This window comes from Equus przewalskii, chromosome 9 (genome assembly GCF_037783145.1).
Source record: "Equus przewalskii isolate Varuska chromosome 9, EquPr2, whole genome shotgun sequence".
Lineage (NCBI taxonomy): Eukaryota > Metazoa > Chordata > Mammalia > Perissodactyla > Equidae > Equus > Equus przewalskii.
In genome coordinates this window covers 36,865,183-36,890,462 of record NC_091839.1, presented here as the reverse complement: position 1 = coordinate 36,890,462, position 25,280 = coordinate 36,865,183, and the positions used below count along the sequence as shown (strand labels likewise).

Below are 25,280 nucleotides of genomic sequence, written 5' to 3'. Positions count from 1 at the left end.
CCATGGTTTCAGGCATCCACTGGGGGTCTTGGAACGTATCCCCCATGGATAAGGGGGATAAGGGGGGACTACTGTAATTGAAATGGTCAACACTGGGAAAAAATGCAAGATAAATACAATATAATTTTTACAGTAGCAAACTGAGCTTATTTAAACTAAAACAATGTTATAGTCCTGAATTTTAATAACTAAGTAATTTTTAAGTGGTGAAAATTTTCTTCTCATCACTAGACAACCACTTGAAGGGAATGCTATGGAGGGAAATTAAAATCTAAATTATGAAGTTAAACTAGATGATCAAAGTTCTCTTCGAATCCTGAGATTCTTTCCATGAAATAAGAATTCCAAAGAATTCTTTTATTGACAAATAAAAAGGGTAATGATTTGTCCGGAACTCTGATCTTGGTCATACATACATTTAAGTCTTTTTGAAAATTAACATTTGGGATTTAACCAAGAAGTATATCAAAAAGGAAAAAATAAGTCTCTTCCATTTGAGCAATCAACCAATCAATCAATAAAATGAAATATGTTCTTCGAGTAAAGGAAAAAAAGCCACAATTTTAAATTTCAGTTGCTTTGTAAATAGTTTTTTGATTTCAATCATTGATAAGTTTCTCTAAGCAGTAAGTCACTGTAGTCCTTTGTACACAGTAGACATCAAATGTGTGTGTGAATATGCTTGTTTAGCTAAGTGAATTCAATTTAATTTTCTATTTCAAGTCTGATAAGCGTAACAGAAAAAGTATGTGAAGTAAAACTTTCTGAGTAATACCGTACATTTTAGTGATCCTAAATAAGTCAAAGAAGATTCATGATTCTCTTGGAAAAGAGAAGGAGAGAATCGAATAAACCTCTGCAAATAAAATGAGCTAAATTTTATATTTTTGAAAAGTATGATTTGAAGAAAATTAAGTATATTCAGAATTTAACATTAAACACCAAACCACTGACACTAAGCACACTAAATTACTCCGAACTTACTCAAATCTCTGGAATTATTTTCTAAGGATCTATGATGAAGATTATGTGTGTGCTTGCAAGTAAGTATGCAAAATTCCCCTTGAAACATTTTTAGTGGCAGTGATCATATAGATATTTCCCCAAAAAGTTTTGATCAAAACTTTTGAGTCAATAGCACCAATGATAGCACACTACTCAGGGAAACATGTTTAGAATTAAACAGAATCATTTTTTTAAATAAATAACACAGTTAATGTAATCCATGCTGAAACCTTGTATTTAAAACAAAAATACACATGTAGTAAGAGTTACAATTTTTTGAAATTTTTATTGAATGATTTTTAACAGATTCACATTATAAAAGAATGTACACATAGTGAATTTCAGCTGTTTTGGACACCATTTACAAAATTGCTTTTTATCATAATGTAATCAAATATTCCTTTGCATACTAGTCAAGGGTATTACTTCCCATTCTTAAAAAATAAGTAAAATAAATTTGAACTCAGGCAGAATCAATGACTTGGGTGTGTCACGAGAGAAGAGAATGTGTGCCCTGGAAACTGCCAGGAAGAACACACCAGAAATTCGGCCTTCAATTCCTGGATTTTATGGTGCACTCTATTGCAGATCACTAAAACCCTTCAAATGTAATGGTCTGGACCTGTTTTGAGCCCTTCAACAAATATCTGTTCATTCAAGAAATACGTGCTGCGGGCCAACTCTGTGTTTTACCCCTGGGCAGCTGCTGAACCCTGTCGGCCACGATGGCCACAGTGAGTGTACCACCTTAGTCCCTAAGGAAAATAATCAGAACCTTCTTTTGAAAATATTATTTGTAAATTATGTTCATTTTTAGGAGAGTACCTATCTAAAATTACTAATCAGAGAATTCATCAAAGTAATATGCCTATGGCTCTATGAAGAAAGCTGAATTCTGTCAAGGGGGAAAAAAGGCCTTCTCTTGAAAAAAATTACAGAATTCCCTATCTAAAACTGTAATGCCTCATACATAGGAGAATGTATAGCCTAAAATGAAGTGGCTTTCAATGCATGATCATTTCTAACTTTGAACTCTCTTCCCTATGCATACATGAAAAGTCCATGTTCAGAATACTAGTTAAATAAAAACTTAAGACCTTAAAATGTCTCAGCTTCCCTATTTTTAAACTGGATTTATTTTATAGAACAAAGCATTTCTCCCATTTTTAAATAATACTTCAGTTGGTATTTTTTAAAGCAGTAAAACACTTGATAGTTTTGTTTATAAAGCTTGCTGTTCCTTGTAATTCTCCTTTTTTTTTTTTAAACCTAAAATTTCTCAGACCCAACAGAAATCACAATATAAACACAGAGAGCATGAGCTGAATGGGTCCATCTCGGAGTAGTACAATCTGTGTTGTAAATTACTGCCTCTAACCTGATTCTAATCTGTTACTGTATATGCAGTTTCACATTTAATATGCAGCTGGCATCCTGTTAGATTCTTCTTAGAGTGGGACCCTGAGAATAAGTCAGAAATTACATAATATTTATAACACCAGCTTGAAGTTTTAAAGAGTGTCTAATTTTTAAGAAGGCAGAAAGAAACAAGAATTTTCCCACAAATGAAACTTACCATCTTGTAAAGAAGAATACATACTTGGCACTGAAGTGCCCATCTAGTTCCAATATCTGTTCCTAAACACTTTTTAAATGTATGAAAATCTCCTACTTTTGAAAAAGTAAATTCATAAAAATGTTGAAATGCTATTGATAGGGTTCAAGTCCAGGCCTAACCTATGAAGTGATCTTGCTACAATCATCAGACCTGGTTTCCTCCGCAATTTAGATGATCCGCGAGCTCGTCGCGGCTTTCTGTTAGCCGTAAGTACACTTGGCATCATCTCCGTGAATCCAGAGGCAAATCTGGGCGAACTTGAGCGGAGTGATGCGCACCGCCACGTTATAGTCCTTCTGAACACCGTGGACGTCCACCCACTGGTGGCCTGAATAGATCGCAATGATTTTGCGCTTCCAATTCTTGTTGTCTGGCTCTTTCAGACGCAGATAGACCCCGGAGCCAGTGGAGCCCGACTCCGCATCGCAGTATTGATATAGGAGATCATTGGATTCATCGGACACGCTACAAAACCTGTAGACTAACTGATCTGCCCGGTCATGATCAAATCCTGAGAAGTGGATCATTCCGCCCGGCAGCTTCTTTATGGTTGGACTGATGCCTAGTTCCATGTACTTCTTTCTGTGAGCACGCTTCAGCTCCAGAAGAGCGTAGTCATAGTCCAAGGCGGCGTCTCCGCTCCCTCCTCTAACCCAGCCTTTGGGAATGTGGGTATTCTTGACCCGCGTCCACTGGAAGGAGGGCTGCCCCTCAGCGACTCTGTGACGCCGGCCAGACCCCTTTCTTCTTCTTCCAGCCTTGGTTCTCTCCTTCAGATTCTCTTCGCTACCCTCTCTTTGGTCACCACCGTTTGCTTCTCTCCTGCTCCTCCTAGCACCCCTGCGTTTCTTGCCGCCACCTTTATTTCTCATCTTCAACAGCCCTACCCTGAGCTTTTTAGTCCCTTTGATGTAGTCCCTTCCATCATGAACGCAGTGGGCGGCGGTCAGAACGTGATTGGGGGAAATGAGAATGCCACTGCAGCCCGTGGAGAGCTTCACGGCCGTATTGAAAGGGAAATTGGTTAAGAATCTTTTGTCCAAGATGCTGAACCTGCTGTCTGTGCCATACACCTGCCTCCTTCTCCTAACTGATGCTCCTCTCGTGGTGATATTTTGAGTTGGCTCAAGGACCAAACCTTGAACTTTCACTGTGGTCAAGGTTCGGGTGCCGTTCTCAAAGACAGTCTCGTATGCGAGAGAATGTTCCAGTTCAGAAAGGCTGGGAGCTGGGAGTTCTTTCCGGCATTCGATGCCACACGCTCTATTTAACACCATCTTAGCATCTGCCTCAAAGGTGGGGCTGGTGAGATGGAAAGTCCTTTCACTGACAAGCCGGGGTATTTTTCTCAAGTGCCACATAAAATCCTGTTCCATTTCAGATCCATCAGTGAGGGTCCGTCCGAGGGTGAAAAATAACAACCAAAGTAGCATATTTTCCATTTTGTTTTTCTGTTTTGTCCTTAAAAAAAGAAAAAAAAGAAACTTTATAATGGTTTTTTTAAAAAAAAAATTTTCCTTTAGGCTTTGGATCCTGATGTACTTTTGCCACAAATAAGACTCTTTATTTTCACCATACTTAGATTTTACTGAGATCAGACACCCTGCTAAATAGGCTCATTCAGATTTCCAAAATTACTAAATTGTTTTTTACCCAATCTTTTCTCCACCAGCCCTAACATACCTCCTCCACACACCTGCTGTCTCCACTCTACCTCCCCAGACAGCCCAGTGCCTGGATGGGAGGTGCTGACTGGGGTACTCTGTTGCCTAAGGCCCACTCCCTCCCTCCTAAGGGTCTCCTACACCCTTATTTCCAGATGACTTAGAAATAAAGATAGCAGCAGATGTCCTGACTTTCCCTGCACTTAGCTACTTAAAATCCAGGATTATAAATTCCCATTTCTGAAGCGTAAATGCCTAGCACAGAGCTCGAAACACGTTCACTGGAATACAGTGAATTTTCCTGAACCATGGTTTGCAGACCAAGCTGATTGATGGTGTACTTGAAATCACTGGATAATGTTCTAAAAGCAGTACAGGTTTAGAAATGAATAAATGAGTTCATCTGCTATTGACCCACTTTGATTTTTACAAGTAGAAACCCTTATCATAAAAAGAAAATATACAGCACAGGCCATTTATGCTAAAGTAAGAAAAATATACGCTGCACTTTTTTTTAAACAATGTTGTCCTTGGAACTACCATCTAAGCAAAGCAACATAGAAAAGTGGGTCATAGTAGGATTTCACTGTATATTAAAATTCGTTGTACGAATTTAGGGAGCACAGGCCATGGTTCTGAATTTGCCACTTGGGGGAACATGATCATGATTCAGTATAGTCCCTTTCATCATGGGTCTCATCATCTAAGAGCAGTGTTCTTGCGTAAGTATTTTGAAAGTTGCCAGGACTTCATAAATTATATAATACCTCTTTTATTATTTACGTCTTCTTGCCTTCTTTACCTGCTTCTCTAGGCTCACTGGTACATAAATCTATTTAGTAAAACTGATGTTTGTCAGTTGTTGCTCTGTGGAGGTGGGAGGAAGTCATAGCACTCTTTGGAGCAGCAATTTTGAAATTTATAAGCTATGCTCCAAGTCGTTTTTAACTAATAGCTAAAATATAGAGGCTTAGCAAATTATTTGCACTTTGCATAAAGCAGAGGCAATTCAAGGTTAGATTATTCTAACAATATTTTCATTCTCAGTGCTTTCTGATAAGCTTTTTTGCAGGGTAAGCAAAGCTAATGAAGAATGTTAGAATGCCCGCAACCCAGGGTACACCCATTGGCTCCTGAGCACTGGAATGAAAAGCAAAAGTTGTCTCTGATGCAGAGTTGAATATGGACATCTCTAAGACAACAGAGTTCACTCTGCCATATACAAGTACAGAATTTTATTAACTAATAACATTCTTTTATTTATTTATGAGTTAGATTAGCCCTGAGCTAACATCTGTGCCCATCTTCCTCTACTTTATATGTGGGATGCCTGCCACAGCATGGCTTGATAAGCGGTGTGTAGGTAGGTCCACGCCCAGGATCCGAACCTGCAAACCAGGGACCACTGAAGCAGAGCGGTGATCTCAACTGCTAAGCCACTGGGCTGGCCCCAAACTAACAACATTCTTTTGATAAAACAAAAATGCATACTATAGTAACTTCTTTATTGTTTGAACATGATATATTCACCAAAACATGACATAATTAATTTGAATCATCATATATTTGAACATATTAATAAAAAATTTATAAACTTCCATTTTTTCATCTGCTCACACTTGAATGCTGAGTAATGGTGATTCTGGTTAATATTAGACTCTATTCTTTGCTAAATAGCTTGTAATTTGTTTTACTTTGGAGATGGGGCATTCTCGTGTAAAGAGTGATAGACACTGTCAAAAAATCAATAAAGAATATACTTCAGGAAAAATCCACATTCATCTCACAATATTTTCTAATTACCATGGCGAATTTGACTTTATATAAAGCAGTAATTATATTGGTGATGACTTTGTTGAGCCACTTAGTATTTTCTTTATCTTCTGCAATTTTCATAATGAGCATTTTATCAATTTTATTTAATTGTATTGCAATGAAAAGACTAACAATTCAGTAACTCTCCTGAGACCTTGAAATCCTCTGTTTAACTGGGTAGCTCCCAAAATGAGAAATTATGACTTTGCCTAAAAAAAAAAAAGCTAAAATCAGAGTTATTTGTTGCCTCTTATCTTATTAACAGAGCAAAATAGATGATTAAAAAAAGATATATGCATATCTTTTATCTACTTGATTCTTAGCAAAATTTCAGTCAAGGCAGTTTTGTGGTGTGGGAAACAAAATTTTTAAAAATTGACTTTTCTTTTAGCCCTTTATGACAACAGCTGTCCATTGCGTACTTGATATATGATTACATCAAAGACTGAAAGCCAGCCAAATATGCATGTTGAGAAATACATAGAATCCCTTTGTACATTTTAACATTTGATCCTAATGATTGTGGAGTAATAAATGTGGGAAAGTCTTTTTGTTTGTTCAGACCCTTCAACTGCTTGGAGGAGCCCCGCTCACATTAGGGAGGGCAATTGCTTTCCTTAGTCTGCCAATTCAACTGTTAAACAGAATACTTAAACCCAGAATAGTGTCATTCCTAGGCAAAAGAGAGCATGTCTAAATCATAGTGCTGTGGTATTGTTACCCTAGTTAGGTTTTATTTTTTTCAGTACTATTTAATTTAGTCTTGCAACTTTTTAGCTAGTTACGGATTAGAAAGGCAGAATGCAAATATACAGTGATAATTGACAAGACGATCTTTTACTACACAAACATCGAACTAGAATATGGGTCTCAAACATAGACATTCCCCTACCCTCTACCAAATAAAATATACACCCGGTGCCGTAATTCTGTAGGCAGACTTTTAAGAAAGCCCCAGGTAATGGTCAATTTATGTGTCAACGTCACTGGGCCACAGGTGCCCAGATACTTGGTCAAACTTGGTCTGTGAGGGGTTTGGACGAGATTAACATTTGAATTGACAGACTGAGTAAAGCAGATGGCCCTCCCCACTGCGAGCGGGGCTCATCCAATCAGTAGAAGGGTCTGAACAAACAAAAAGGCTGACCCTCCTGTGAGTTCTGGGGAACTTCTCCTCCCTGACTGCTTTGAGCTGGGACATTGGTTTTTTGCTGACTTTGAACACAAAATGAAACATGAACAACTCGAAAGAATGTTATCAGTTTGTTAATAAAATTCTGTACTTGTGTATGGCAAAATAAACTGTCATAGCAGGGGATCCCCAGATTGTTGTCCCCAAGACCAATAGCATCAGCATCACCTGGGAACTTATAACTGCTAATGCTCAGCGACAACCCCAGACCTGCTGTCAGAGCTCTCCGGGAAGGGGTCGAGTTCCTAGCCACCTGTGTTTTAACTAGCCCTCAGACATTTCTCGTGCTCAGTACAGTCTGAGAACCACGGCCAAGGCCCTGGTGTAGCAGCTTGAGCCACAACCCAGACGGCGACCTTTCCAGGGATGATTGCTTAACAGGGTTTCAAATGACATCTGCTTTGTCTTTGTGAACAAAGTGAATTTATTCTGAACTTTGCTCTTTTACTGTGTTAGCAACAGCTAATATCAAATGGCTCAGCCATTTAATAAAGAACCAATATAACTTACTTTTATATAAGTGATATAATAATATGTCTGAAAAGATTCAAATTCTGTAGGCTTCTATGTAATGCCTCCAACAGCTGATGCTACAGACGATGCAGTGGCATCAGTTCGCAGGCCCTGTCTGGTGCCCTTGGAGGGAGCTCTGTTGGCAGTGCACCACAGGAATAAAAGCCATGCCCACATCTATCCTTGGGCATGGAAAGGGCAGAGCCTTGTAATGTGGCCTCAAATCACAGTAATAAGAGGACATGAATTTAGTTAGCCTGTCTAATTTGGCCTGTAATTTAAAATTGCACAAATGTTTAAGGACACTTTCTTTTGGAAAAACCAAATTTGCCCTGTGGTGAAATGTCAATGTCATGTAAATGATAGCTCTTACTGATAGAGCAATCCATGTTCAGTGGATATGTCTACAGATGCCCGTCACCCAAAAAGCACTAACACGTTGATCTAAAGAGACACAGTCCCAATTGGTGAGGCAGCGATAATATTTTAAAAGCTTTAATGCCCTGTGCCTTCCCTCATCCTCCTCCTTTTTCCTGTCTTCCACTATAATTGTGACCTTCACTGTCACTTTCCAGATGGCTTGGAGTTGGGGCTTCAAATTCCAATTTTGGTTAATGAAAGTGAAGTGGCGGTCATCACTCTCCACCATGAGTCATCGTACACATAGTCGATTATGGGTTGGATCATGGAGACAAATGGAGTGAAAGGGAACTAGGGAGGAAGCAAGAATATCGGGATATGGAGATGAACTTTACTGATGGAGCAGATATTATTCCACATTTGTCCCTGGTCTACCTTAACAGAAATGATCACACGTAACTACAAGAGGTGACTTACGATTACTCTTTTTTTATTTGTTTGCTTATGCTTTCTTAGAAATCTCATTGCTCATCATGTTTGGAATATTTGAGTGTCTACACCAGACAGTGGTCACGAGTGCAGACCAAGGAGTGAGAAGACTTGGGCTAAGGTCTCATCTTGACCACCCTTTGGGCATACGAATTTGGGCAGTTTATTGAGTTCACTTAAGGTTCAGTTTCCTCATCTACAAAGTGGGAATAATAGTAATCTCTACCCCAGAACATAATTGTGGGGATTAAATGAGATGATACCTGCAAAGACTCACCACTGAGCCCAAAGCATAGTAAGCAGTCAATAATAGGTTCCTTTATAATTATTACTCTACCTTAATGGGTGAATTAATATCACTTTAAAACAGTATTGTTATATGAGCCAAAGTTATAGCACTTCTAGTTTTCTGAAAAGTCAATTTCACAGCAAATATTTTTATTTCAGGATGGTTTCCCACACACTCCCAAACTCCCTTTTTCTTGGTTGTGTTTTGTTTGTTTTGTTCAAGGACAGCTTCACTTTAGAGACTTACCAAATGAATACTTTCCTAATTACTCATTTCTATGAATATCTGTGGCTCTGTAATATATTTTTCTTGTTGCTATTAAACTTAAGTGTGATTAAACATTACCCAGCCACAGAACACTCAAATTGCATTTCCTGTGTCTTATTTATAGCCTGGATCTACATTAGGAATTCTGGAACTGAAGCAGACCCTCAGCCTAAAAAGAAACAGAGTCTACGTCAAAATAATTAAGGGAGCGATTTACAGTGAAAGAAAAACCTGACTTTTTGAGTGAGTCTGTCTAGAGTGTACAGAATTTTACTATGGCATGATATAATTATATTCTAAGGCTCAGTTTCTCTTTTGTTTTTTGGTTTCTCACCCTGAGAAGTTTATAATTTGGCTTAGGTAGGGCAGGTAGACTAATGAAAGATTCGATGATTGCCCACTATATTAAGTATTTCGAACGGATTGTTTTTCTTGTCTATGAAAATGAGGATGCTAACTTACCATCAAGGATCTGCACTGAATTGCTTTCCCTCACCTGGCAATAGAGTCACACTTAGGCCTTTCCTTTCACCTGGTCCCTTGTAATGTACAGTGAGGCAGTGTCCAAATTCACGTGGATAGTATGCTGCCACGGAACATAATTTTGCATTAACCTTTCAAACATTTTCAGGGGTGCTGGTGTGGGTCAGGGACTGCTCAGTCAGATCAATGACCTTGTGTGGCCAATACCAACTTCTACCTTAATGTATACGTTAGGACACACCAATGATCGCATAGCCACTTTCTACAACTTGCTGTCCTTTATTTAGCCATCCACCACCACCACCTGCCCCTCCAACATCGCTGCCTATGTTTACACACATACATGAAAACATGCACCAGCCATTCTCCTCCACTTCCATCCTCCACCTGCTCAGTGAAGATTGACACACAACACGTAGACATTGTGTCCTGGCCCAGATATTCCAATAACTGTAGAGAGGAGTGCTGGCTTAGGCAGAAGGCCACAGCAGGAGTGGGGGAGCATTACCAGTAAGAGTAAACAGCTGTAAAGCGAGCATTAAATGGATTAGGTTTGGAAGAACACTGTAGAAACTTTAATAGTCACTTTCACAAATCGGGAGCAGGTGCAGAGGAGAGTAGACACTTTATACAGTTCAATTCCTGGCCCACTTTAGGCCCCCAGCGAATGTTAATCATGGACTAGGGGATTGAATGGAGGTGGTGTTTAAGTTAAAAGGTGTATGGGATCACAATGACGAGCAAATAACAGTGTTAGTGACGTAATGAAGGTGGAGAGCAGTAACTGGGGTGTTTCAGTGATTATGGAGGCAGTGGGCTTTGAAGCCAAAACTTAAGGACCCCTGCAACTTCTTAGCTGTGACTTGGTGAAGGTTACTTAATCTCTCCAAACATTATTTTCCATATTTGTTAAATAGTGATAATATTTTAGAGTATTTTTGTGAGAAGCTTATACGATATATATAAGCACAATGACCAGAGCACTCAAAAAGTGGCAGCAATTATTACTGTTAAGACCAAAAAATAGAAGTCAAAACATAGGGAGATATATATAAGGCGTTTCCTACTCCTCTAATGGCTGTGTACCTCATTGTCTATGCCAAATAATGGCTCCCAAAGAGAGCCACATCCTAAACCCCAGAAGCTGTGAATATGGTCCTCACATGGTAAAAGAGATTTTGCAAATGTGATTAAGGATTTTAAGATGGGATTAGCTGGTATTATCCAGGTAAGGCCGATGTAATCACAGGGACTCAAAGAAGAAGAAGACAGGCAGGTCTAGAGTGAGGAGGAGCTGGGAGGAAGCAGGCGGAGGTCAGAGTGATGCAGGGCTACAAGCCACTGGCTGCGGGCTGGCCTCCAGAACTTCAAAAAGTCAAGGAAGCAGATTTTCTCCTGGGCCTTCCGTAAGGAATGCAACCCTGCCGACTCACTTCAGACTTCTAGCCTCCAGAACTGAAGTCGTTAAGTTTTCGCTAATTTGCTATAGCAGCAAGTGGAAACAAATACACTTATAAAGGTAAGAATCTAGTTTTTAAAACTGTCTGCCCTGGATACTTAGAAAGAAAGAAGTAGTAAGGAGTGATATGAAGTGGAAAAGCATGTTTGGTTGAGAGACTTAAACATAAATGGAAATTTTCATTTTAAGGAAAATCAGACAGGCATGCAATTTTAGAAATAAAAACAGGAGATCATGACGAAACTTTGTGGTGGCATAGAGCAGGATTGCTAGAGAGGAACAAGGACTGGCAGAGGGTAAAGGTATTTGGTTATTCAGCACATGCATCCTGAGTGCTCCCTAGGCTGGGCATCCGTTCAAAGCGACTTCCCTTGTTTAGGAATCTCTGTGAGGGCCCTCCTTAGCTATTAAGTAGGACTAGAAAGTTTCTAAATGTCTTTCAGCTCTAAAATCCTAGATTAAATCACTAATGAGAAAACCCAAGTAACTAACTCATCAATGATCCTCAAGAAGCTCCAATTCCTAGTCCTCTGGGTAGGAATTTGCCTGCTATCCATATTGCTACCAGTAGATGGCAAAGCCAGCCCGGTGATGGCAAACCTAAGAGCCAGCGTTTAAACGGTTTACATTCACTGAGCCACGAAATAGAATTTATTATAAAAGCATGCAAGATTCAGCAGGGGGAGAAGTCTAACTGGTTGATAGTATACCAAACTGTTGTCACATATGGAATTTATCAGATTTCGAAAACCCACCTACAGGCCACGGAGCCCATCCTGATGAACTGAGGGCTGATAATGCTGTCTACAGCCAGACAGGTTTCTGGCAGGTGACTTTCCAACAGCCATTGTGGTGCCAGCACACTCCCCCTCTGACCTACAGCACTGTTAAATGGTCTCTCATATGCTCTGCAATTCATTTCAACACTAAGGAAAATCTTCAACCTGCCAAATAGTTCACATATGTTTATGAAATATTTTATAATCCATTACTAAAAGATAAGATCTCCGCTGGTTCTAGGCTGAAAGTAAATGGCGAGAAAGTTCATTGACAATGTGCCAATTGCTATTCAAAATATCATACCATAGCGCTATTTTCAAGTTTAGTTTCAGGAATGTAGACAAAGTAATGTCTGCTTAAAAAGTTTGGCAATACTTGAGGGAAAGGAAGATGGTAAAGTTACACAGTTGATTACTTTACAGTAACCCACAAGTTCTGTTTCTCATCACAATAAAAAATAAAACCCCCTTTGTTTTTTCGCCCTTTTCCAGGACATGTAAATTTCAATTTATGCAATGGATATGGTGTGTGTAAATCAAATTTGGGGTGAATAAATTTCACCCAAGGGGCACTAGCAGAGCCCCCAGGGAACCTCTGCTGGCGTTCTCATGCCTGGACACAGAAAGTGCACAGCCCATGGCTCTTGACTTATTTTTATATCTTGAAAGTTGGCCTTTGAAAGCAATGAAGATCTGTAAATATGTTAGGTTCGCTGCTTTTCAGACTTTAAAGCATCTTATGATCACAATATTTTTAGCTAATCATACCTCAGCTTAACCTATTCGAAACTTAAAAAGAATTTAGTTAAGCAAAGTTATAAAATAATAACTGTGAACCACTAATTTCACTTTGCTGTTTCCTAACTTCTCAGTCTCAGATTTCTTATCTGCAGAGTTAAGACAGAGCTGGGTGAGGTAACTTCAGCCTCCAAATTCTAAGTCTGGTCCTAACTCTTAAAATGCAATCTGCTTGCCTTGGATATTTGAGCATTGGGTAGAGAAAGATAAATAATTTACTCATTTAGAGAAATTAACTCATATTAGCAATTGTTTATTTTAACATATAATGAGGACATACTATGTACCAAGCACATAGGCTAAACAATCTCACATTTAAAAACACGAAAAAGATTCTTAAGAGCGTATAGGTTTCTGAGCTGTCTGGAAGGAAAGTGAGGAGAGTCCAATGTCTTCTTACACTAAAGGAGCTCCTGGAATATTTCCCAATAGCATTCATATGGTGCTTGGCCACTACTTTCAAGCCTAGATGTCTTATTTGGTTGGAATTTTAACATTCTCTGTTCTAAATTATAAAGCAGATCTAAGCATAATTCTCCAAGCAGCAAAATATGACTTTTATAACCCTCTATGGAGACAAATGCACTTGGGATAAAATGAGAATTAATTTCAGAGGTAAGAAGGGTTCACAAAAGTGGAAAAAACACCCAGCTAGAACTTGCAGCTTCTTTTCAAACTGATGACAGGGTTAAAAGGTCAGAGGAATCAGGCAGGAATGTTTCTACAATTTCTCAAAAACTTTTTATGATAGAAAATTTCCAAACTACGCAAAAGTAGAGGGAAAAGTAGAGAAAAAAGTATTGGCCCCGTGTGTCTATCACCCAGCTTCAACAATTATCAATATTTTGCCAATCTTGTTTCATCTATCTCCTCCCTCCTTTTGTTCTGTTTTGGGGTTTTTGCCAGAGTATTTTAAAGCAAGTCCAAGACTTTTCAATTTCATTTCACCTTCTCATTTCAAAAACGTTTTCCACTGCTCCTTTTGCTGACCTGCGCAGCAAAACCGACGAGAGAGAGGGAGAGAAAGAGACGGAGATTCTAGCTTTCATAGTAACCCTGCCAAAGAGGCTTTCAACCAGAGCAGGCTTTCCAGGAATGCATTTTACACCTTTTGCAATGGCATCTGTTAATAATCATAAAAATAAAGAGGGTCCCCTCTGGTGCTGCTCAAGTAGAAAGAATTCCGTTTATATTCCAATGCAAACACTGTTACTGTTAATGTTACACCACGCAGGCGCCAGCACACACAACTGCCTGTCGGAAGAGCAGTTTCTTTGAGAACTTGAAGTGCTAAGTTTGATCCCTGTGTTTAGTAAAGCCCTTCAAAGAAGCTCTCCTCGGGCGGGTCCTGCCTTTCTCAGGGAAACTTCCAAGTTCTAGAGTCTCGCCCTGTGCTGGGGGGCTCCATCCTTCCTTACCTGGAAAGCTTATTCGGTCCCTGAGGGCGCTGCTCACCTGGAATCCCAATGTCCCCAGGCAGTCACCCAGGCTGGCGAGGGAGCGGGGTGGGGGCGCTGCTGCACGAGCCTCGCGGACAGCCCGAGCCTGGGGCCGCCCGCCGCCGCCCGGAGCTCGCGGCGGAGACTGCGGAGGAGATGCGAGCTGAGCCGGGCGCCGCGGCGGGGAGATGGGAGGGGAAAGGGGGCGATGACGCCGGGCGGACGCGGGGGAGGCGAGGGGGAGGAGGTGGGCGAGTGGAGAGGATGGGGAGGGAAGGAACAGGGATGCGCGCCGAATGGGGGGTTTCTTTGGAATTGCGGAGCAGACCGGGCACCGTCTCACCCCAGCATCTCTGCCTCCAGAGGGAATTAGCTAAGCGTTAGGAAAAATTCAGGAGTGGATTCACAGGAGATGTCTGTCTCTGTGAGACGATGCATCCCTGAGATCCTCTCAAGAAGATACGCTAACGTGGGGGAGGGGAGACGGCAGGGCGCGCAAGGTCTTTGAGCCTCATTTCCCCGGGGGCACTGTTTAGACCTCAGCCATCTAGAAGAACCAGACCCCATCCCAAGCCAGTCGCTATCGGCGTCCTCGCTTCCCGGGAAGTACTACCCAAGGGCAAATAGGACTCGTCTCAGCGCGAAGCGCCAGGGCCGCCTCTAGCTCAAGGTCCCCGCAGGCGCCCACACTCGACCGAGGGACCCGCGACCACGGGCTGGGTGGCTGGGTCACCCTGTGAGCATCCTGCGCCGCCTCCAGGGGGAGCGCGTCCGTTTCCGTCTGTCCAGCGAAGGCTAGTCTTGGCTTTCTCTGCTTTTGGCGAGTGTCTTTTAAGATCCTTGCCCTCCCCAGTCCCACCAGCTTAATTTTAACCCCATACCTTCTCACTCTCTTTTATTCTCCTCCTTAGGAGAGGTGCTCCTTCGAGGTGGGGGCCCTAGGCAGACGGGAGCCGCATTGATTCAATATCTAACTGTGTTTCTCCTGGGTTGCAGGTCTGGAGCAAGATGCGCTGATACGACGAGTACAAAAACTCTGTCCTGGCCCTCAAGGCGGGGAGATCGAGTAAGAGCACAAGTATTTATAACACAAGGTCTTAGCATGTCCCACAACACGTGGCTCATTAGTGGGTTTATTGCGGTTCTCAAGTTTCTATATATTGTTTTTTATCTAGGATAATTTGTTCTGAAGCTCTCTGTCTCGCTGATTAGATCGTAATCTTCATATGCGTTTTTGAGTCACCACTCTCTGCCATAGGGCCTGGGGTATAATGAGTGCTATGTGTTGAACTAAAAAAGTTTGCCAGTGAAATGGAGTGTGAGGAAGTCATAGAGAAGGCCCAGAACTCAGAATAAGTCCCATCTGACTCTAAATTGCTGTGCCCTGGGCCTCAGCTTCTTCACCTGTAAATCAAGAAGGTTGGACTGGAGGAGTTCGGCAATCTGTAATTCTCAAACATTTTTGAGATTCGAACACTGCATAAATGCAGAAGGATTTGTGAGGACCCAGGTCTGTTTCCTTTACCTCAGTCAGCACTCCTCGCCGACATCACATAAAGCCGACTTCCAGTGCTCTAACATTTTCAGGATCCCCTTCCTGATCCTTTTACTCCAAGCCCTCTTTTCCCCCCAGCTTCATTAACATATAACACTGTATAAGTTTAAGGTGTGCAATGTGATGATTTGATACATGTATATATTGCAGAATGTTTACCACAATAAGGTCAGTTAACACATCCTCTACCTCACATACTTACAATTTTGTTATGGTCATTATGGTGAGAATGTTAAAGCTCGACTCTCATAGCAATTTTCGAGATTACAATACAGTATTATTAACTATAGTCACCATGCTGTACATTACATCCCTGAGCCTTATTCACCACAGAGCTGACAGTTTGTATCCTTTGACCAACATCTCATGATTTCCCCCACCCCTCAGCCTTTGGCAACCACCATTCTACTCTGTTTCTATGAGTTTGATGTTTTTAGATTCCACATATAAGTGGAATCATACAGTATTTGTCTGTCTGTCTGAATTATTTCACTTAGCATAGTGCTCTCAAGATCCATTCATGTTGTCTCAAATGGCAGGATTTCCTTCCTCTTTTATGGCTGAATGATATTCCTATCTATATCACATTTTTTTTAATCTACTCATCCCTCAATGGACATTTAGGTTGTTTCTATGTCTTGGCTACTGTAAATAATGCTGCAGGGAACATAGGAGTGCAGATATCACTTTAAAATAGTGATCTCATCTTCTTCAGATGTATACCCAGAAGTGCAATTGCTGGATCATTTGATAGTTCTATTTTTAGTTTTTAGAGGGACTTTGATACTGTTTTCCATAGTGACTACACCAATTTACATTCCTACCAGCAGTATACCAGGGTTCCCTTTTCTCCACATCCTCACCAGCATTGATTGTCTCGTATCTTTCTTGATAATAGCCGTTCTAACATGTGTAAGGTGATATCTCATTTTGGTTTTGATTTGCATTTCCCTGATGATTAGTGATGTTGAGCACCTTTTCATATACCTGTTGGTCATCTGTATGTCTTCTTAGGAAAAATGTCTGTTCAGGTCCTCTGCCCACTTTTTAATTGGATTATTTAATTTTTTTGCTATTCAGTTGTATGAGTTCTTTCTATATTTTCGATATTAACTCCTTTTTAGATATATGGTTTGCAAATATTTTCTCTCATTCTGTAGGTTGCCTTTTCATTTTGTTGATAGTTTCCTTTGCTGTGCAGAAGCTTTTTAGTTTGGTGTGGTTCCACTTGTTTATTTTGCTTTTGTTGCTTGTACTTTTGGTGTCAAATCCAAAAAATCATTGCCGAGACCAATGTCAAGTAGCTTTTTCTCTATGTTTTCATCTAGGAGCTTTATGGTTTCAGATCTTACATTTAAGTCTTTATTCCATTTTGTGTTAATTTTTGTGAGTGGTGTAAGATAAGGATGCAATTTCATTCTTTTGCATGTGGATATCCAGTTTTCCCATCATCATTGTTTGAAGAGACTATCCTTTCCCCATTGAGCATTCTTGGCTCCCTTGTCAAATATTGGTTAACTATATATGTGTGGGTTTATTTCTGGGCTCTTGATCCTGTTCCATTGGTATATGTGACTGTTTTTATGCCAGTATCATATTGTTTTGATTGCTATAGCTTTGTACTGCAGTTTGAAATCACGAAGTGTGATGTCTCCAGCTTTGTTCTTTCTCAAGATTGCTTTGGCTATTTGGGTTTTTTTGTGGTTCCATATGAATTTAGGATTATTTTTTCTATTTCTGTGAAAATGCCATTGGGATATTTATAGGGATTGTATTGAATCTATAGATGGCTTTGGGTAGTATGGATATTTTAACAATATTAACTCTTCTGATCCTTGAACATAGGATATCTCTCCATTTATTTTTGTCCTCTTCAATTTCTTTCCTCAGTGCCTTTTGGGTATATAGGTATTTAACTTAATTAGTTAAATTTATTCCTAAGTATTTTATTCTGTTGGAAGTTATTGTAAACGGGGTTGTTTTCTTTATTTGGATTTCAGATAGTTAGTATATAGAAACGCAACTGATATGCAGATGTTGACTTTGTATCCTGCAACTTTACTGAATTTGTTTAAGTCAAACAGTTCTTTGGCGGAGTCTTTGGGATTTTGTATTTACAAGATCATGTCATCAGCAAACAGAGACAATTTCACTTCTTCCTTTCTGATTTGGATGCCTTTTATTTCTTTTTCTTGCCTAATTGCTGTGGCTAAGAATTCCAGTACTATGATAATTAAGAGTGCTGAGAGTGGGCACCCTTGTCTTGTTCTCCACCTTAGAGTGATAGTTTTCAACCTTTCACCATTGAGTATGATATTAGTTGTGAGCTTATCATATATGGCCTTTGTTATGTTGAGGTGTGTTCCTTCTATACCCAATTTTTTTGAGAGTTTTGATCATGAAAGTATGTTGAATTTTGTTAAATGCTTTTTCTGCATCTATTGAAGTGACCATATGATTTTTGTCTTTCATTCTATTAATGTGGTGTATCATATTTATTGATTTGTGGATGTTGAACCAGCCTTCCTTCCTGGGATAAATCTCACTTCATCATGGTGTATGATCCTTTGAATGTGCTGTTGAATTTTGTTTGCTGGTATTTTGTTGAGAATTTTTGCATCTATGTTATTAGAGATATTCACCTGTAGTTTTCTTTTCTTGTAGTATCCTTGTCTGGCTTTGGTATTGGGGTATTTCTAGCCTCATAAAATGAGTTTAGGAGTGTTTCCTCCTCTTCAATATTTTTGAATTTGAATTGACAATTCTTCTTTACAAGTTTGGTAAAATTCATCCATGAAGCCATGTGGTCCTGGACTTTTCCTTGTTGGGAGGGTTTTGATTACTGATTCAATCCTCTTATTGGTCTGTTCAGATTTTCTGTTCTTTTTTTTTTTTTGGAGGAAGGTTAGCCCTGAGCTAACTACTGCCAATCCTCCTCTTTTTGCTGAGGAAGACTGGCCCTGAGCTAACATCCATGCCCATCTTCCTCTACTTTATATGTGGGACGCCTGTCACAGCATGGCTTGCCAAGTGGTGCTGTGTCCACACCCGGGATCTGAACCAGCAAATCCTGGGCTGCCAAGATGTGAAACGTGCGCACTTAACCACTGTGCCACCGGGCCAGCCCCAGATTTTCTGTTTCTTCATGATTCAGACTTGGTAGGTTGTATGTTTCTAGGAATTTATCCATTTCTTCTATGTTGTCCAATTTTTTGGCGTATAACTGTTCATGGTAGTCTCTTATGATCCTTTGTATTTCTGGGGTATCACTTGTAATGTCTCCTTTTTTATTTCTGTTTTTATTTATTTGAATGTTCTCTCTTTTTTTCTTGGTAAGTTACCTAAAGCTTTGTCAATTTTGTTTATCTTTTCAAAGAACCAACTCAGTTTTGTTGATCTTTTCTATTTCTTTTCTATTCTCTATTTCATTTATTTCAACTCTGATCTTTGTTATTTTCTTCCTTCCACTAACTTTGGACTTAGTTTCTTCTTGTTTTTATACTTCCTTAAGGTTTAAAGTTAGGTTGTTTATTTGAGCTCTTTCTTTTTTCTAAATGAAGGCATTTATCACCATAAACTTCTCTCTTAGCACTGCTTTTGCTGCATTCCATAGGTTTTGTTATATTGTGTTTCCATTTTTATTTGTTTCAATATATTTTTTAATTTCCCTTTTATTTTCATCTTTGCCCCATCTGTTGTTCAGGAATGTGTTATTAAATTCTACATATCTGTAAACTTTGAAGTTTTCCTCCTGTTATTAATTTCTAGTTTCACACCATTGTGGTCAGAAAAAGATAGTTGGTATGATTTCAGTCTTCTTAAATTTGCTGAGGCTTGTTTTGTAACCTAATGTATGATCTCTCCTGGAGAATGTTCCATGTGCACTTGAGAAGAATGTGTCCTCTGCAGCTGTTGAATGGAATGTTCTGCATATGTTTGTTAGTCCATTTGGTCTAAACTTTAGTTCAAGTCTATTGTTTCCTTACTGGTTTTATGTCTGGGTGATCTGTCAATTGTTGAAAGTGGGGTATTGAAGTCCCCTACTGTTATTGTATTCTTTTTGATTATTCCCTTCCAATCTGTTATTATTTGCTTAATATATTTAGGTCCTCTGATGTTGAGTGTATATCTATTTACAACTGTTATACCTTCTTGATGAACTGACCCCTTTATCATTATATAATGACCTTCTTTGTTTCTTGTTGTGTGTTTTGACTTGAAGTCTCTTTTGTCTGATATAAGTGTAGCTACCCCCGCTCTCTTTTGGTTTCCATTTGCATGGAATATCTTTTTCCATCCCTTAACGTTGTGTCTCTGTGTGTCCTTGAAGCTGAAGTGCGTCTCTTAGAGGCAGCATATAGTTGGGTCTTGTTTTTCTATGCATTTAGCTTTTGATTGGAGCATTTAATCCATTTAAAGTAACTATTGATAGGCAAGGCCCTACTGTTTCCATCTTGTTAATTGTTTTCTGGCTATTTTGTAGTTCCTTTGTTCTTTTATTTCTCTCTTGCTGTCTTCTTTTGTGAACTGATGATTTTCCATAATGGTATACTTTGATTCCCTTCTCTTTATCTTGTATGTATCTACTATAGGTTTTTGTTTTGTGGTTTCCCTGAGATTTACTTGAAACATCTTATAGATGTAACACTCTATTTTAAGCTTATAACAACTAAACTTCAATCACATACAAAAACTCTATCCTTTTATTCCCCCACCACATTTTATGTTTTTGATGTCACAATTTACATCTTCTTATATTGTGTACCCATTAACAAATTACTGTAGATATAGCTATTTTTATTACTTTTGTCCTCCAACCTTTATACTAAAGTGGTTAACATAGCATCATATTACGGTATTAGAGTATTCTGAATCTAATATATACTTGCCTTTACCAGTGTGTCATTTATTTTCAAATGTTTTCATGTTTCTAGTTAGCATTCTTTCATTTCGGCCTTTCTTGTAAGGCAGGTCTAGTGGTAATGAACTCTCTCAGCTGTTGTTTATTTGGGAAAGTCTTTATCTTGCTTTCACTTCTGAAGGACGACTTTGCTGAGTAAAGTATTTTTGGTTAGCTGTTTTTCTTTCAGCACTTAGAATATCATCTCATTCTTGCTTGGTCTGCAAGGTCTCTGCTGAAAAATTCACTGAGGGCCAAGTGCAGAGGTGTGTGGTGGCACCAGGTCCAGGGGATAATGGTGGCTCATGGGCTCAGGCCACGGGAGTCCACAACATTGACAACTGCATTGTCCTTGGTGAGCACTGCAGTGGGTCTGCAGAGGCTACAAGGGCTATTTGAATCTTGAGCACTGCCTCCAGGTCCAGCAGCTGGAGAGCAGGGCAAGCACCAGTAGTGGCCAGAGCTGGTCGTATGCACACACTCAACTTTGGGGACCAGCTGCAGATGCCTGCAAACTGGCAGAAGCTTGTTGCAAATGCACACTTAGTGTTGAGGGCCAGGGCAGGCAGCAAGGGCTGGAGCCAACTACTGGTGTACTGACTGCTGTGGGGGCTCTGGCTTATAGCGTGCACTACGGTGGTTGGTGGGTCTTGCACAGGCACACAGCAGTGGAGGCTGGTGATGGGGCTTGGGCCAGGGGCACGCAGGTGCACAACTGGAGAGGCTGGCTGCAGATGAGCACAGTGGTGCAAGCCTGTGATAGAAGATAGGGCCTAATCCAGGCCCACAAGCAGCTACACAGGCTCTAGCTTGTTGGTGTGCTTTCGCATGGCTGCATAGTCTTCCCCCGGGCATGTGCATGGTGGTGAAGGCTGCTGATGGACATCAGGCTGGCAGGAGACAAGTGCACAGCTGGAGAGGCCAGCCTTAAGCACACACACAGTGGTGTGGGTGAGCCATTAGAATCCAGGCTGGTGTCTTGCACTCACGCATCCAGAGAGGCCTGGGCTGGCTGTCAGTGTGGTTCCTGGGCTCTGGCAGGTTTAGCCGGGAGGGAAGGGAGAGAGAATCAAATGGCTAGTGTCAGCGAACATGAGTACCTGTGGGACAAAAGCCAGTAAAATTTGCAAGGTGTCTGCAGTGACTGTGCTGGCCATTGGTTTCTTCAGTAGAAAAAGCTGCTGGGTTTGTCTACAGAGCAGGTCACTGGGAACCAGTCACTCCCACTGTGTGGCTAATACTGGTAGCCCCTGCTTTTTTTCTTTATTCCTAGCTGTCTTTCTGTGTCTTAGCTTTGCTGGTCTCCAGGCGGGGGGAGTTAAACCAAAGCAGGACCTTCAAGGGGTGCTTCAAAAGGCTGGGGAAGCTGGCCACTCACCTCGCTCTGACTTTCCCTGTGAGGGCAGTTCTTTTTAGCTGGGAAACTCCCTCTTGGTGCAGAGCAGTGCCAGCGGTCTTCCTTCCCTCTTTGTGTGGTTATTCTCAAGTTGTTTGTTCCATCGTGTTGCTGACGTTTCTTACATGGACTCCAGAGCTCTTCCAGAGCCATTTTTGCTCTTGGATGAGCTCTCTAATTGTTGATCTTCATGGGGACTTGGAAGCTGGGGTCTCCTACTCCACCATCTTGATGACTTCACTCCCCACTCGACCCCAAGCCCTTGCCTTCTATTCCTGGATCTGTTTGAGGTTGTCTTAGCATCAACTTGACTTTTTAAAAATTAATTAGCTAATTAATTAATTTCTCGCTTTACCTCATCTGGCCTTGATGCTTGATAATTACTACTTCTCTGTTTCCAGGATTCTGGCTTCTCTTCACCAGGATTCCTTTTTCTGGCCTAATCCAGTCACTCAGGTTTTCTGTAGCCTTGTATGAGCAATTTAGACACCCACACTCAACTATATCGCAAAAGAGCCCCTTCCCAACCCTTCAAGTTCCCTATTCATTCTGGTCCCGTTATGATTATCCTACAATTTTCCAATACTCCTCAACCAGTTTTCTACATGAGAATGAACACTTTGTACAGTATGACTCCTACCAGTTAGTAAATAATGCATTGTAGGGAATGTTATCACTTAAAAAAAATAGCTCTAATAATGAAGTTTCTAGCTTTCTTTCCCCAGCACTCCTAGAGTTGGTCTTCAAATACTGTGACCATCATGGCCAAAGATTTGATCAGATTACTTTCTTTATTTAATTTTTATCTTGCTGAGGAAGAGTGGCCCTGAGCTAAGATCTGTTGCCAATCTTTCTCTTTTTGCTTGAGGAAGATTAACCCTGAGCTAACATTTGTGCCAGTCTTCTTCTACTTTATATGTGAGTCACTGCCATAGCATGGCTGATGAGTGTTGTAGGTCCACACCTGGGATTTGAATCTGCATACCCAGGCCACTGAAGTGGAGCACGCTGAATCCAACCACTACGCCATGGGGCCAGCTCTGAGCAAATTATGTTTAATACAATTCAAGGCCTCCATTGATGCACCAGTAGCATTCATAACTAGTCATCCTGTGTGGGGCCCCTAACCTAACAACTACCTCTCCAGAATGGACCAAGAAGCCTGGACGCATTTCTTGTTACATTTCAGGTCATTAGAGATATTGTCACCCCAGGAGAAGTGGTGATCCCTGTCAGGTCTGGCCATGATTATGGCTATACCACTGAGCTTTTTTCCCTAGACTTGATTTCCCAAGAGACTCAGATCAAAATAGAACAGCTCCCTTTCCATGGCTAAATCTTATTTGTTATGGAAATGTGCTTGGAAAGTTTTAGCAATGGAAAGACAGGAAGAGGAGATGCTTATGGTCCATGGTCAAGGTCTAAGTCATGCCTAAACTTTGTGGAAGGGACATGACTTGCTGTGGCTGGAATCTTCCCTGTTAACTTTTAATCCCAAGGTTTGATCAAAACCTTTTACTCATTGGGTAGTATGGATGTTTGAAAACCCAGATCCTCTTGGTTAGGACAGACTAAGCAAATTAAGCAAATTTAATGATATGAACAATTAAAAGATGAGGAGACATTTGTCCTCAGATTAGATTTACTCTGATAGGAGTCGCCTATGATCAGCTAATTTGAGGAACAGTTGCTGGCTTTCCACGAATCTGTACACCACTGACTTTCTCCATCTTTCTCTGTGGCCTAGAAAAAGCAATGATGAATTCCCAAGAGGAATCTGAAAGTTGGGTCCCTCACTGCAGCCATGCTGCAGCCCTTCCTCCATTTTGGGCCTGCTGTCTCTGATGGGCAGTGCTGATCTCTCCCTCCTGAGTGTGAGCGCTGGGCCCAGGTACTTGCCATACCTTTTTGAAATTATTTGTTTCTTGCCTGCCTCCCATACTGGACTGTGAGAGCCTCAAGGGAAGCTTTTATATCGCCAGCACTAAGTGAGTATCTGGAATTTAGAAGTTTAGTGAATGTTAACTGAGAAAATGAAGAGGTCTCCAAAAATGGACCAGAATTAAGAGATTCTCCGCCATTCTCATCTGTAGTTTAGAGTAGAGAAGTTTATCAGAAGAAACTGGATCTCCCACAGAAATCACTGAGAGTTAAGCTAGAGCCATCACAAGCAAGTGTGAATTAAAAAATCTGAAGAGGACATGGACCCCAGGGAACGCAGCCAGGACTAAAACACTGGGCCCCCGCCAGAAAGTCTCCCAGAGACAGGGTTTCATAGGGCATTGCTGGAGGACAGGGACGCTTGTAAAGCTGAATTTATAGGAATGTAAATTGAGGTTGATGGGGCAGAATCATTTCTACTCCAAGCTTGGAAGCTCATGATAACATTTTGTCTGTTATTACTATGTATTTTTTTCAATTCTGGAAATAGTGACAAATAACTACAGGACATGAGCAAGCCTTCAATAAAGATCTTTATCGGGGTCAAAATGATCCTGAGCAAACTACGCTTTCAATCATGCATCCAGTCAGGAAGAATAAAGGCTATTCCTCCTCTTTCTACATGGCCCCTGAATATGGCACCCAGTCCGTCTGGGGCTTGTCACACGGTGCACTCAGTGGAAATGTATTTGGAGTTGGAAGACTCAAGTTTGAAGCTGAATGCTGCCACTTATTAGCTGTGTGATTTGGGGTAAGCCACTTGACCTTTCAGAGCCCCTATTCCCTATTTGAAAGATTAGTGTGATGAAACTTGCCTGGAAGAGTGGTTATAAGGGATAAATGTGAAAATATATGTGAGTGTCCTTAACTGTGGCCTGACACATGATATGTGCTCGATAAGTAGAACTAGAATCCTACCTCCACAGATCTAGAAAAGTGGACCCTGGGAGAGAGCGTACTGGGTGACATACGGCAGAGGTCACTACTTCACTCCCAAGTGTAATCAGAAGCTGATTTTTGTAATAGACCCAGGGACCTCTAATGTCAGCTTCTTCTCTCTGTTATGCTTTCCCTTCTGTTCTCATTATACCCAAGACTCTGACTAGGTCCACAGACAAAGCATCAACTAAATCAAACAGCCTTCATAATATTTAAATAACCTCCTAGAGGATAAACAAATGGAGTGATCACCAGAGGTCAGAGTGAAGAGACGAGGAGAGGAGCAGTGGGAGATGGGAACAACAGACTGGGCCACATTTGATCCTTGGGACAAATGTTTCAGACTGCAGATGTTTTGAGGTAGCTTGTAAACTGGAAA

The 25,280-nt window shown here is 40.7% G+C and overlaps 2 protein-coding genes across 5 annotated transcripts in view; one reads left to right on the top strand and one right to left on the bottom strand.

The window, feature by feature from the left end:
- Window positions 1-1,265: 1,265 nt before the first annotated feature.
- On the bottom strand, window positions 1,266-15,231 carry PRSS35 (serine protease 35). Of its 3 annotated transcripts, none has more exons than XM_070559090.1 (2): window positions 15,052-15,231; window positions 1,266-4,084 (listed from the first exon to the last, which is right to left on the bottom strand). In XM_070559090.1, the coding sequence occupies exon 2, from the start codon at window positions 4,063-4,065 to the stop codon at window positions 2,824-2,826; it is 1,242 nt and encodes a 413-aa protein (XP_070415191.1). In that variant the 5' UTR covers window positions 4,066-4,084; window positions 15,052-15,231; the 3' UTR covers window positions 1,266-2,823. The 3 variants fall into 3 exon arrangements, with proteins under 3 accessions (XP_070415191.1, XP_008512123.2, XP_008512124.2); XM_008513901.2 differs by lacking the exon at window positions 15,052-15,231 and adding an exon at window positions 14,150-14,977; XM_008513902.2 differs by lacking the exon at window positions 15,052-15,231 and adding an exon at window positions 14,187-14,973.
- Window positions 15,145-25,280, top strand: part of ME1 (malic enzyme 1) — a 252,153-nt gene continuing 242,017 nt past the window's right edge. The window contains exon 1 of one of the 2 annotated variants that reach the window (XM_070559076.1): window positions 15,145-15,236. The gene's annotated coding sequence lies outside the window, so the exon portion shown is untranslated. The remainder of the gene's footprint in view (window positions 15,237-25,280) is intronic. The other variant, XM_070559077.1, reaches the window with a different exon arrangement.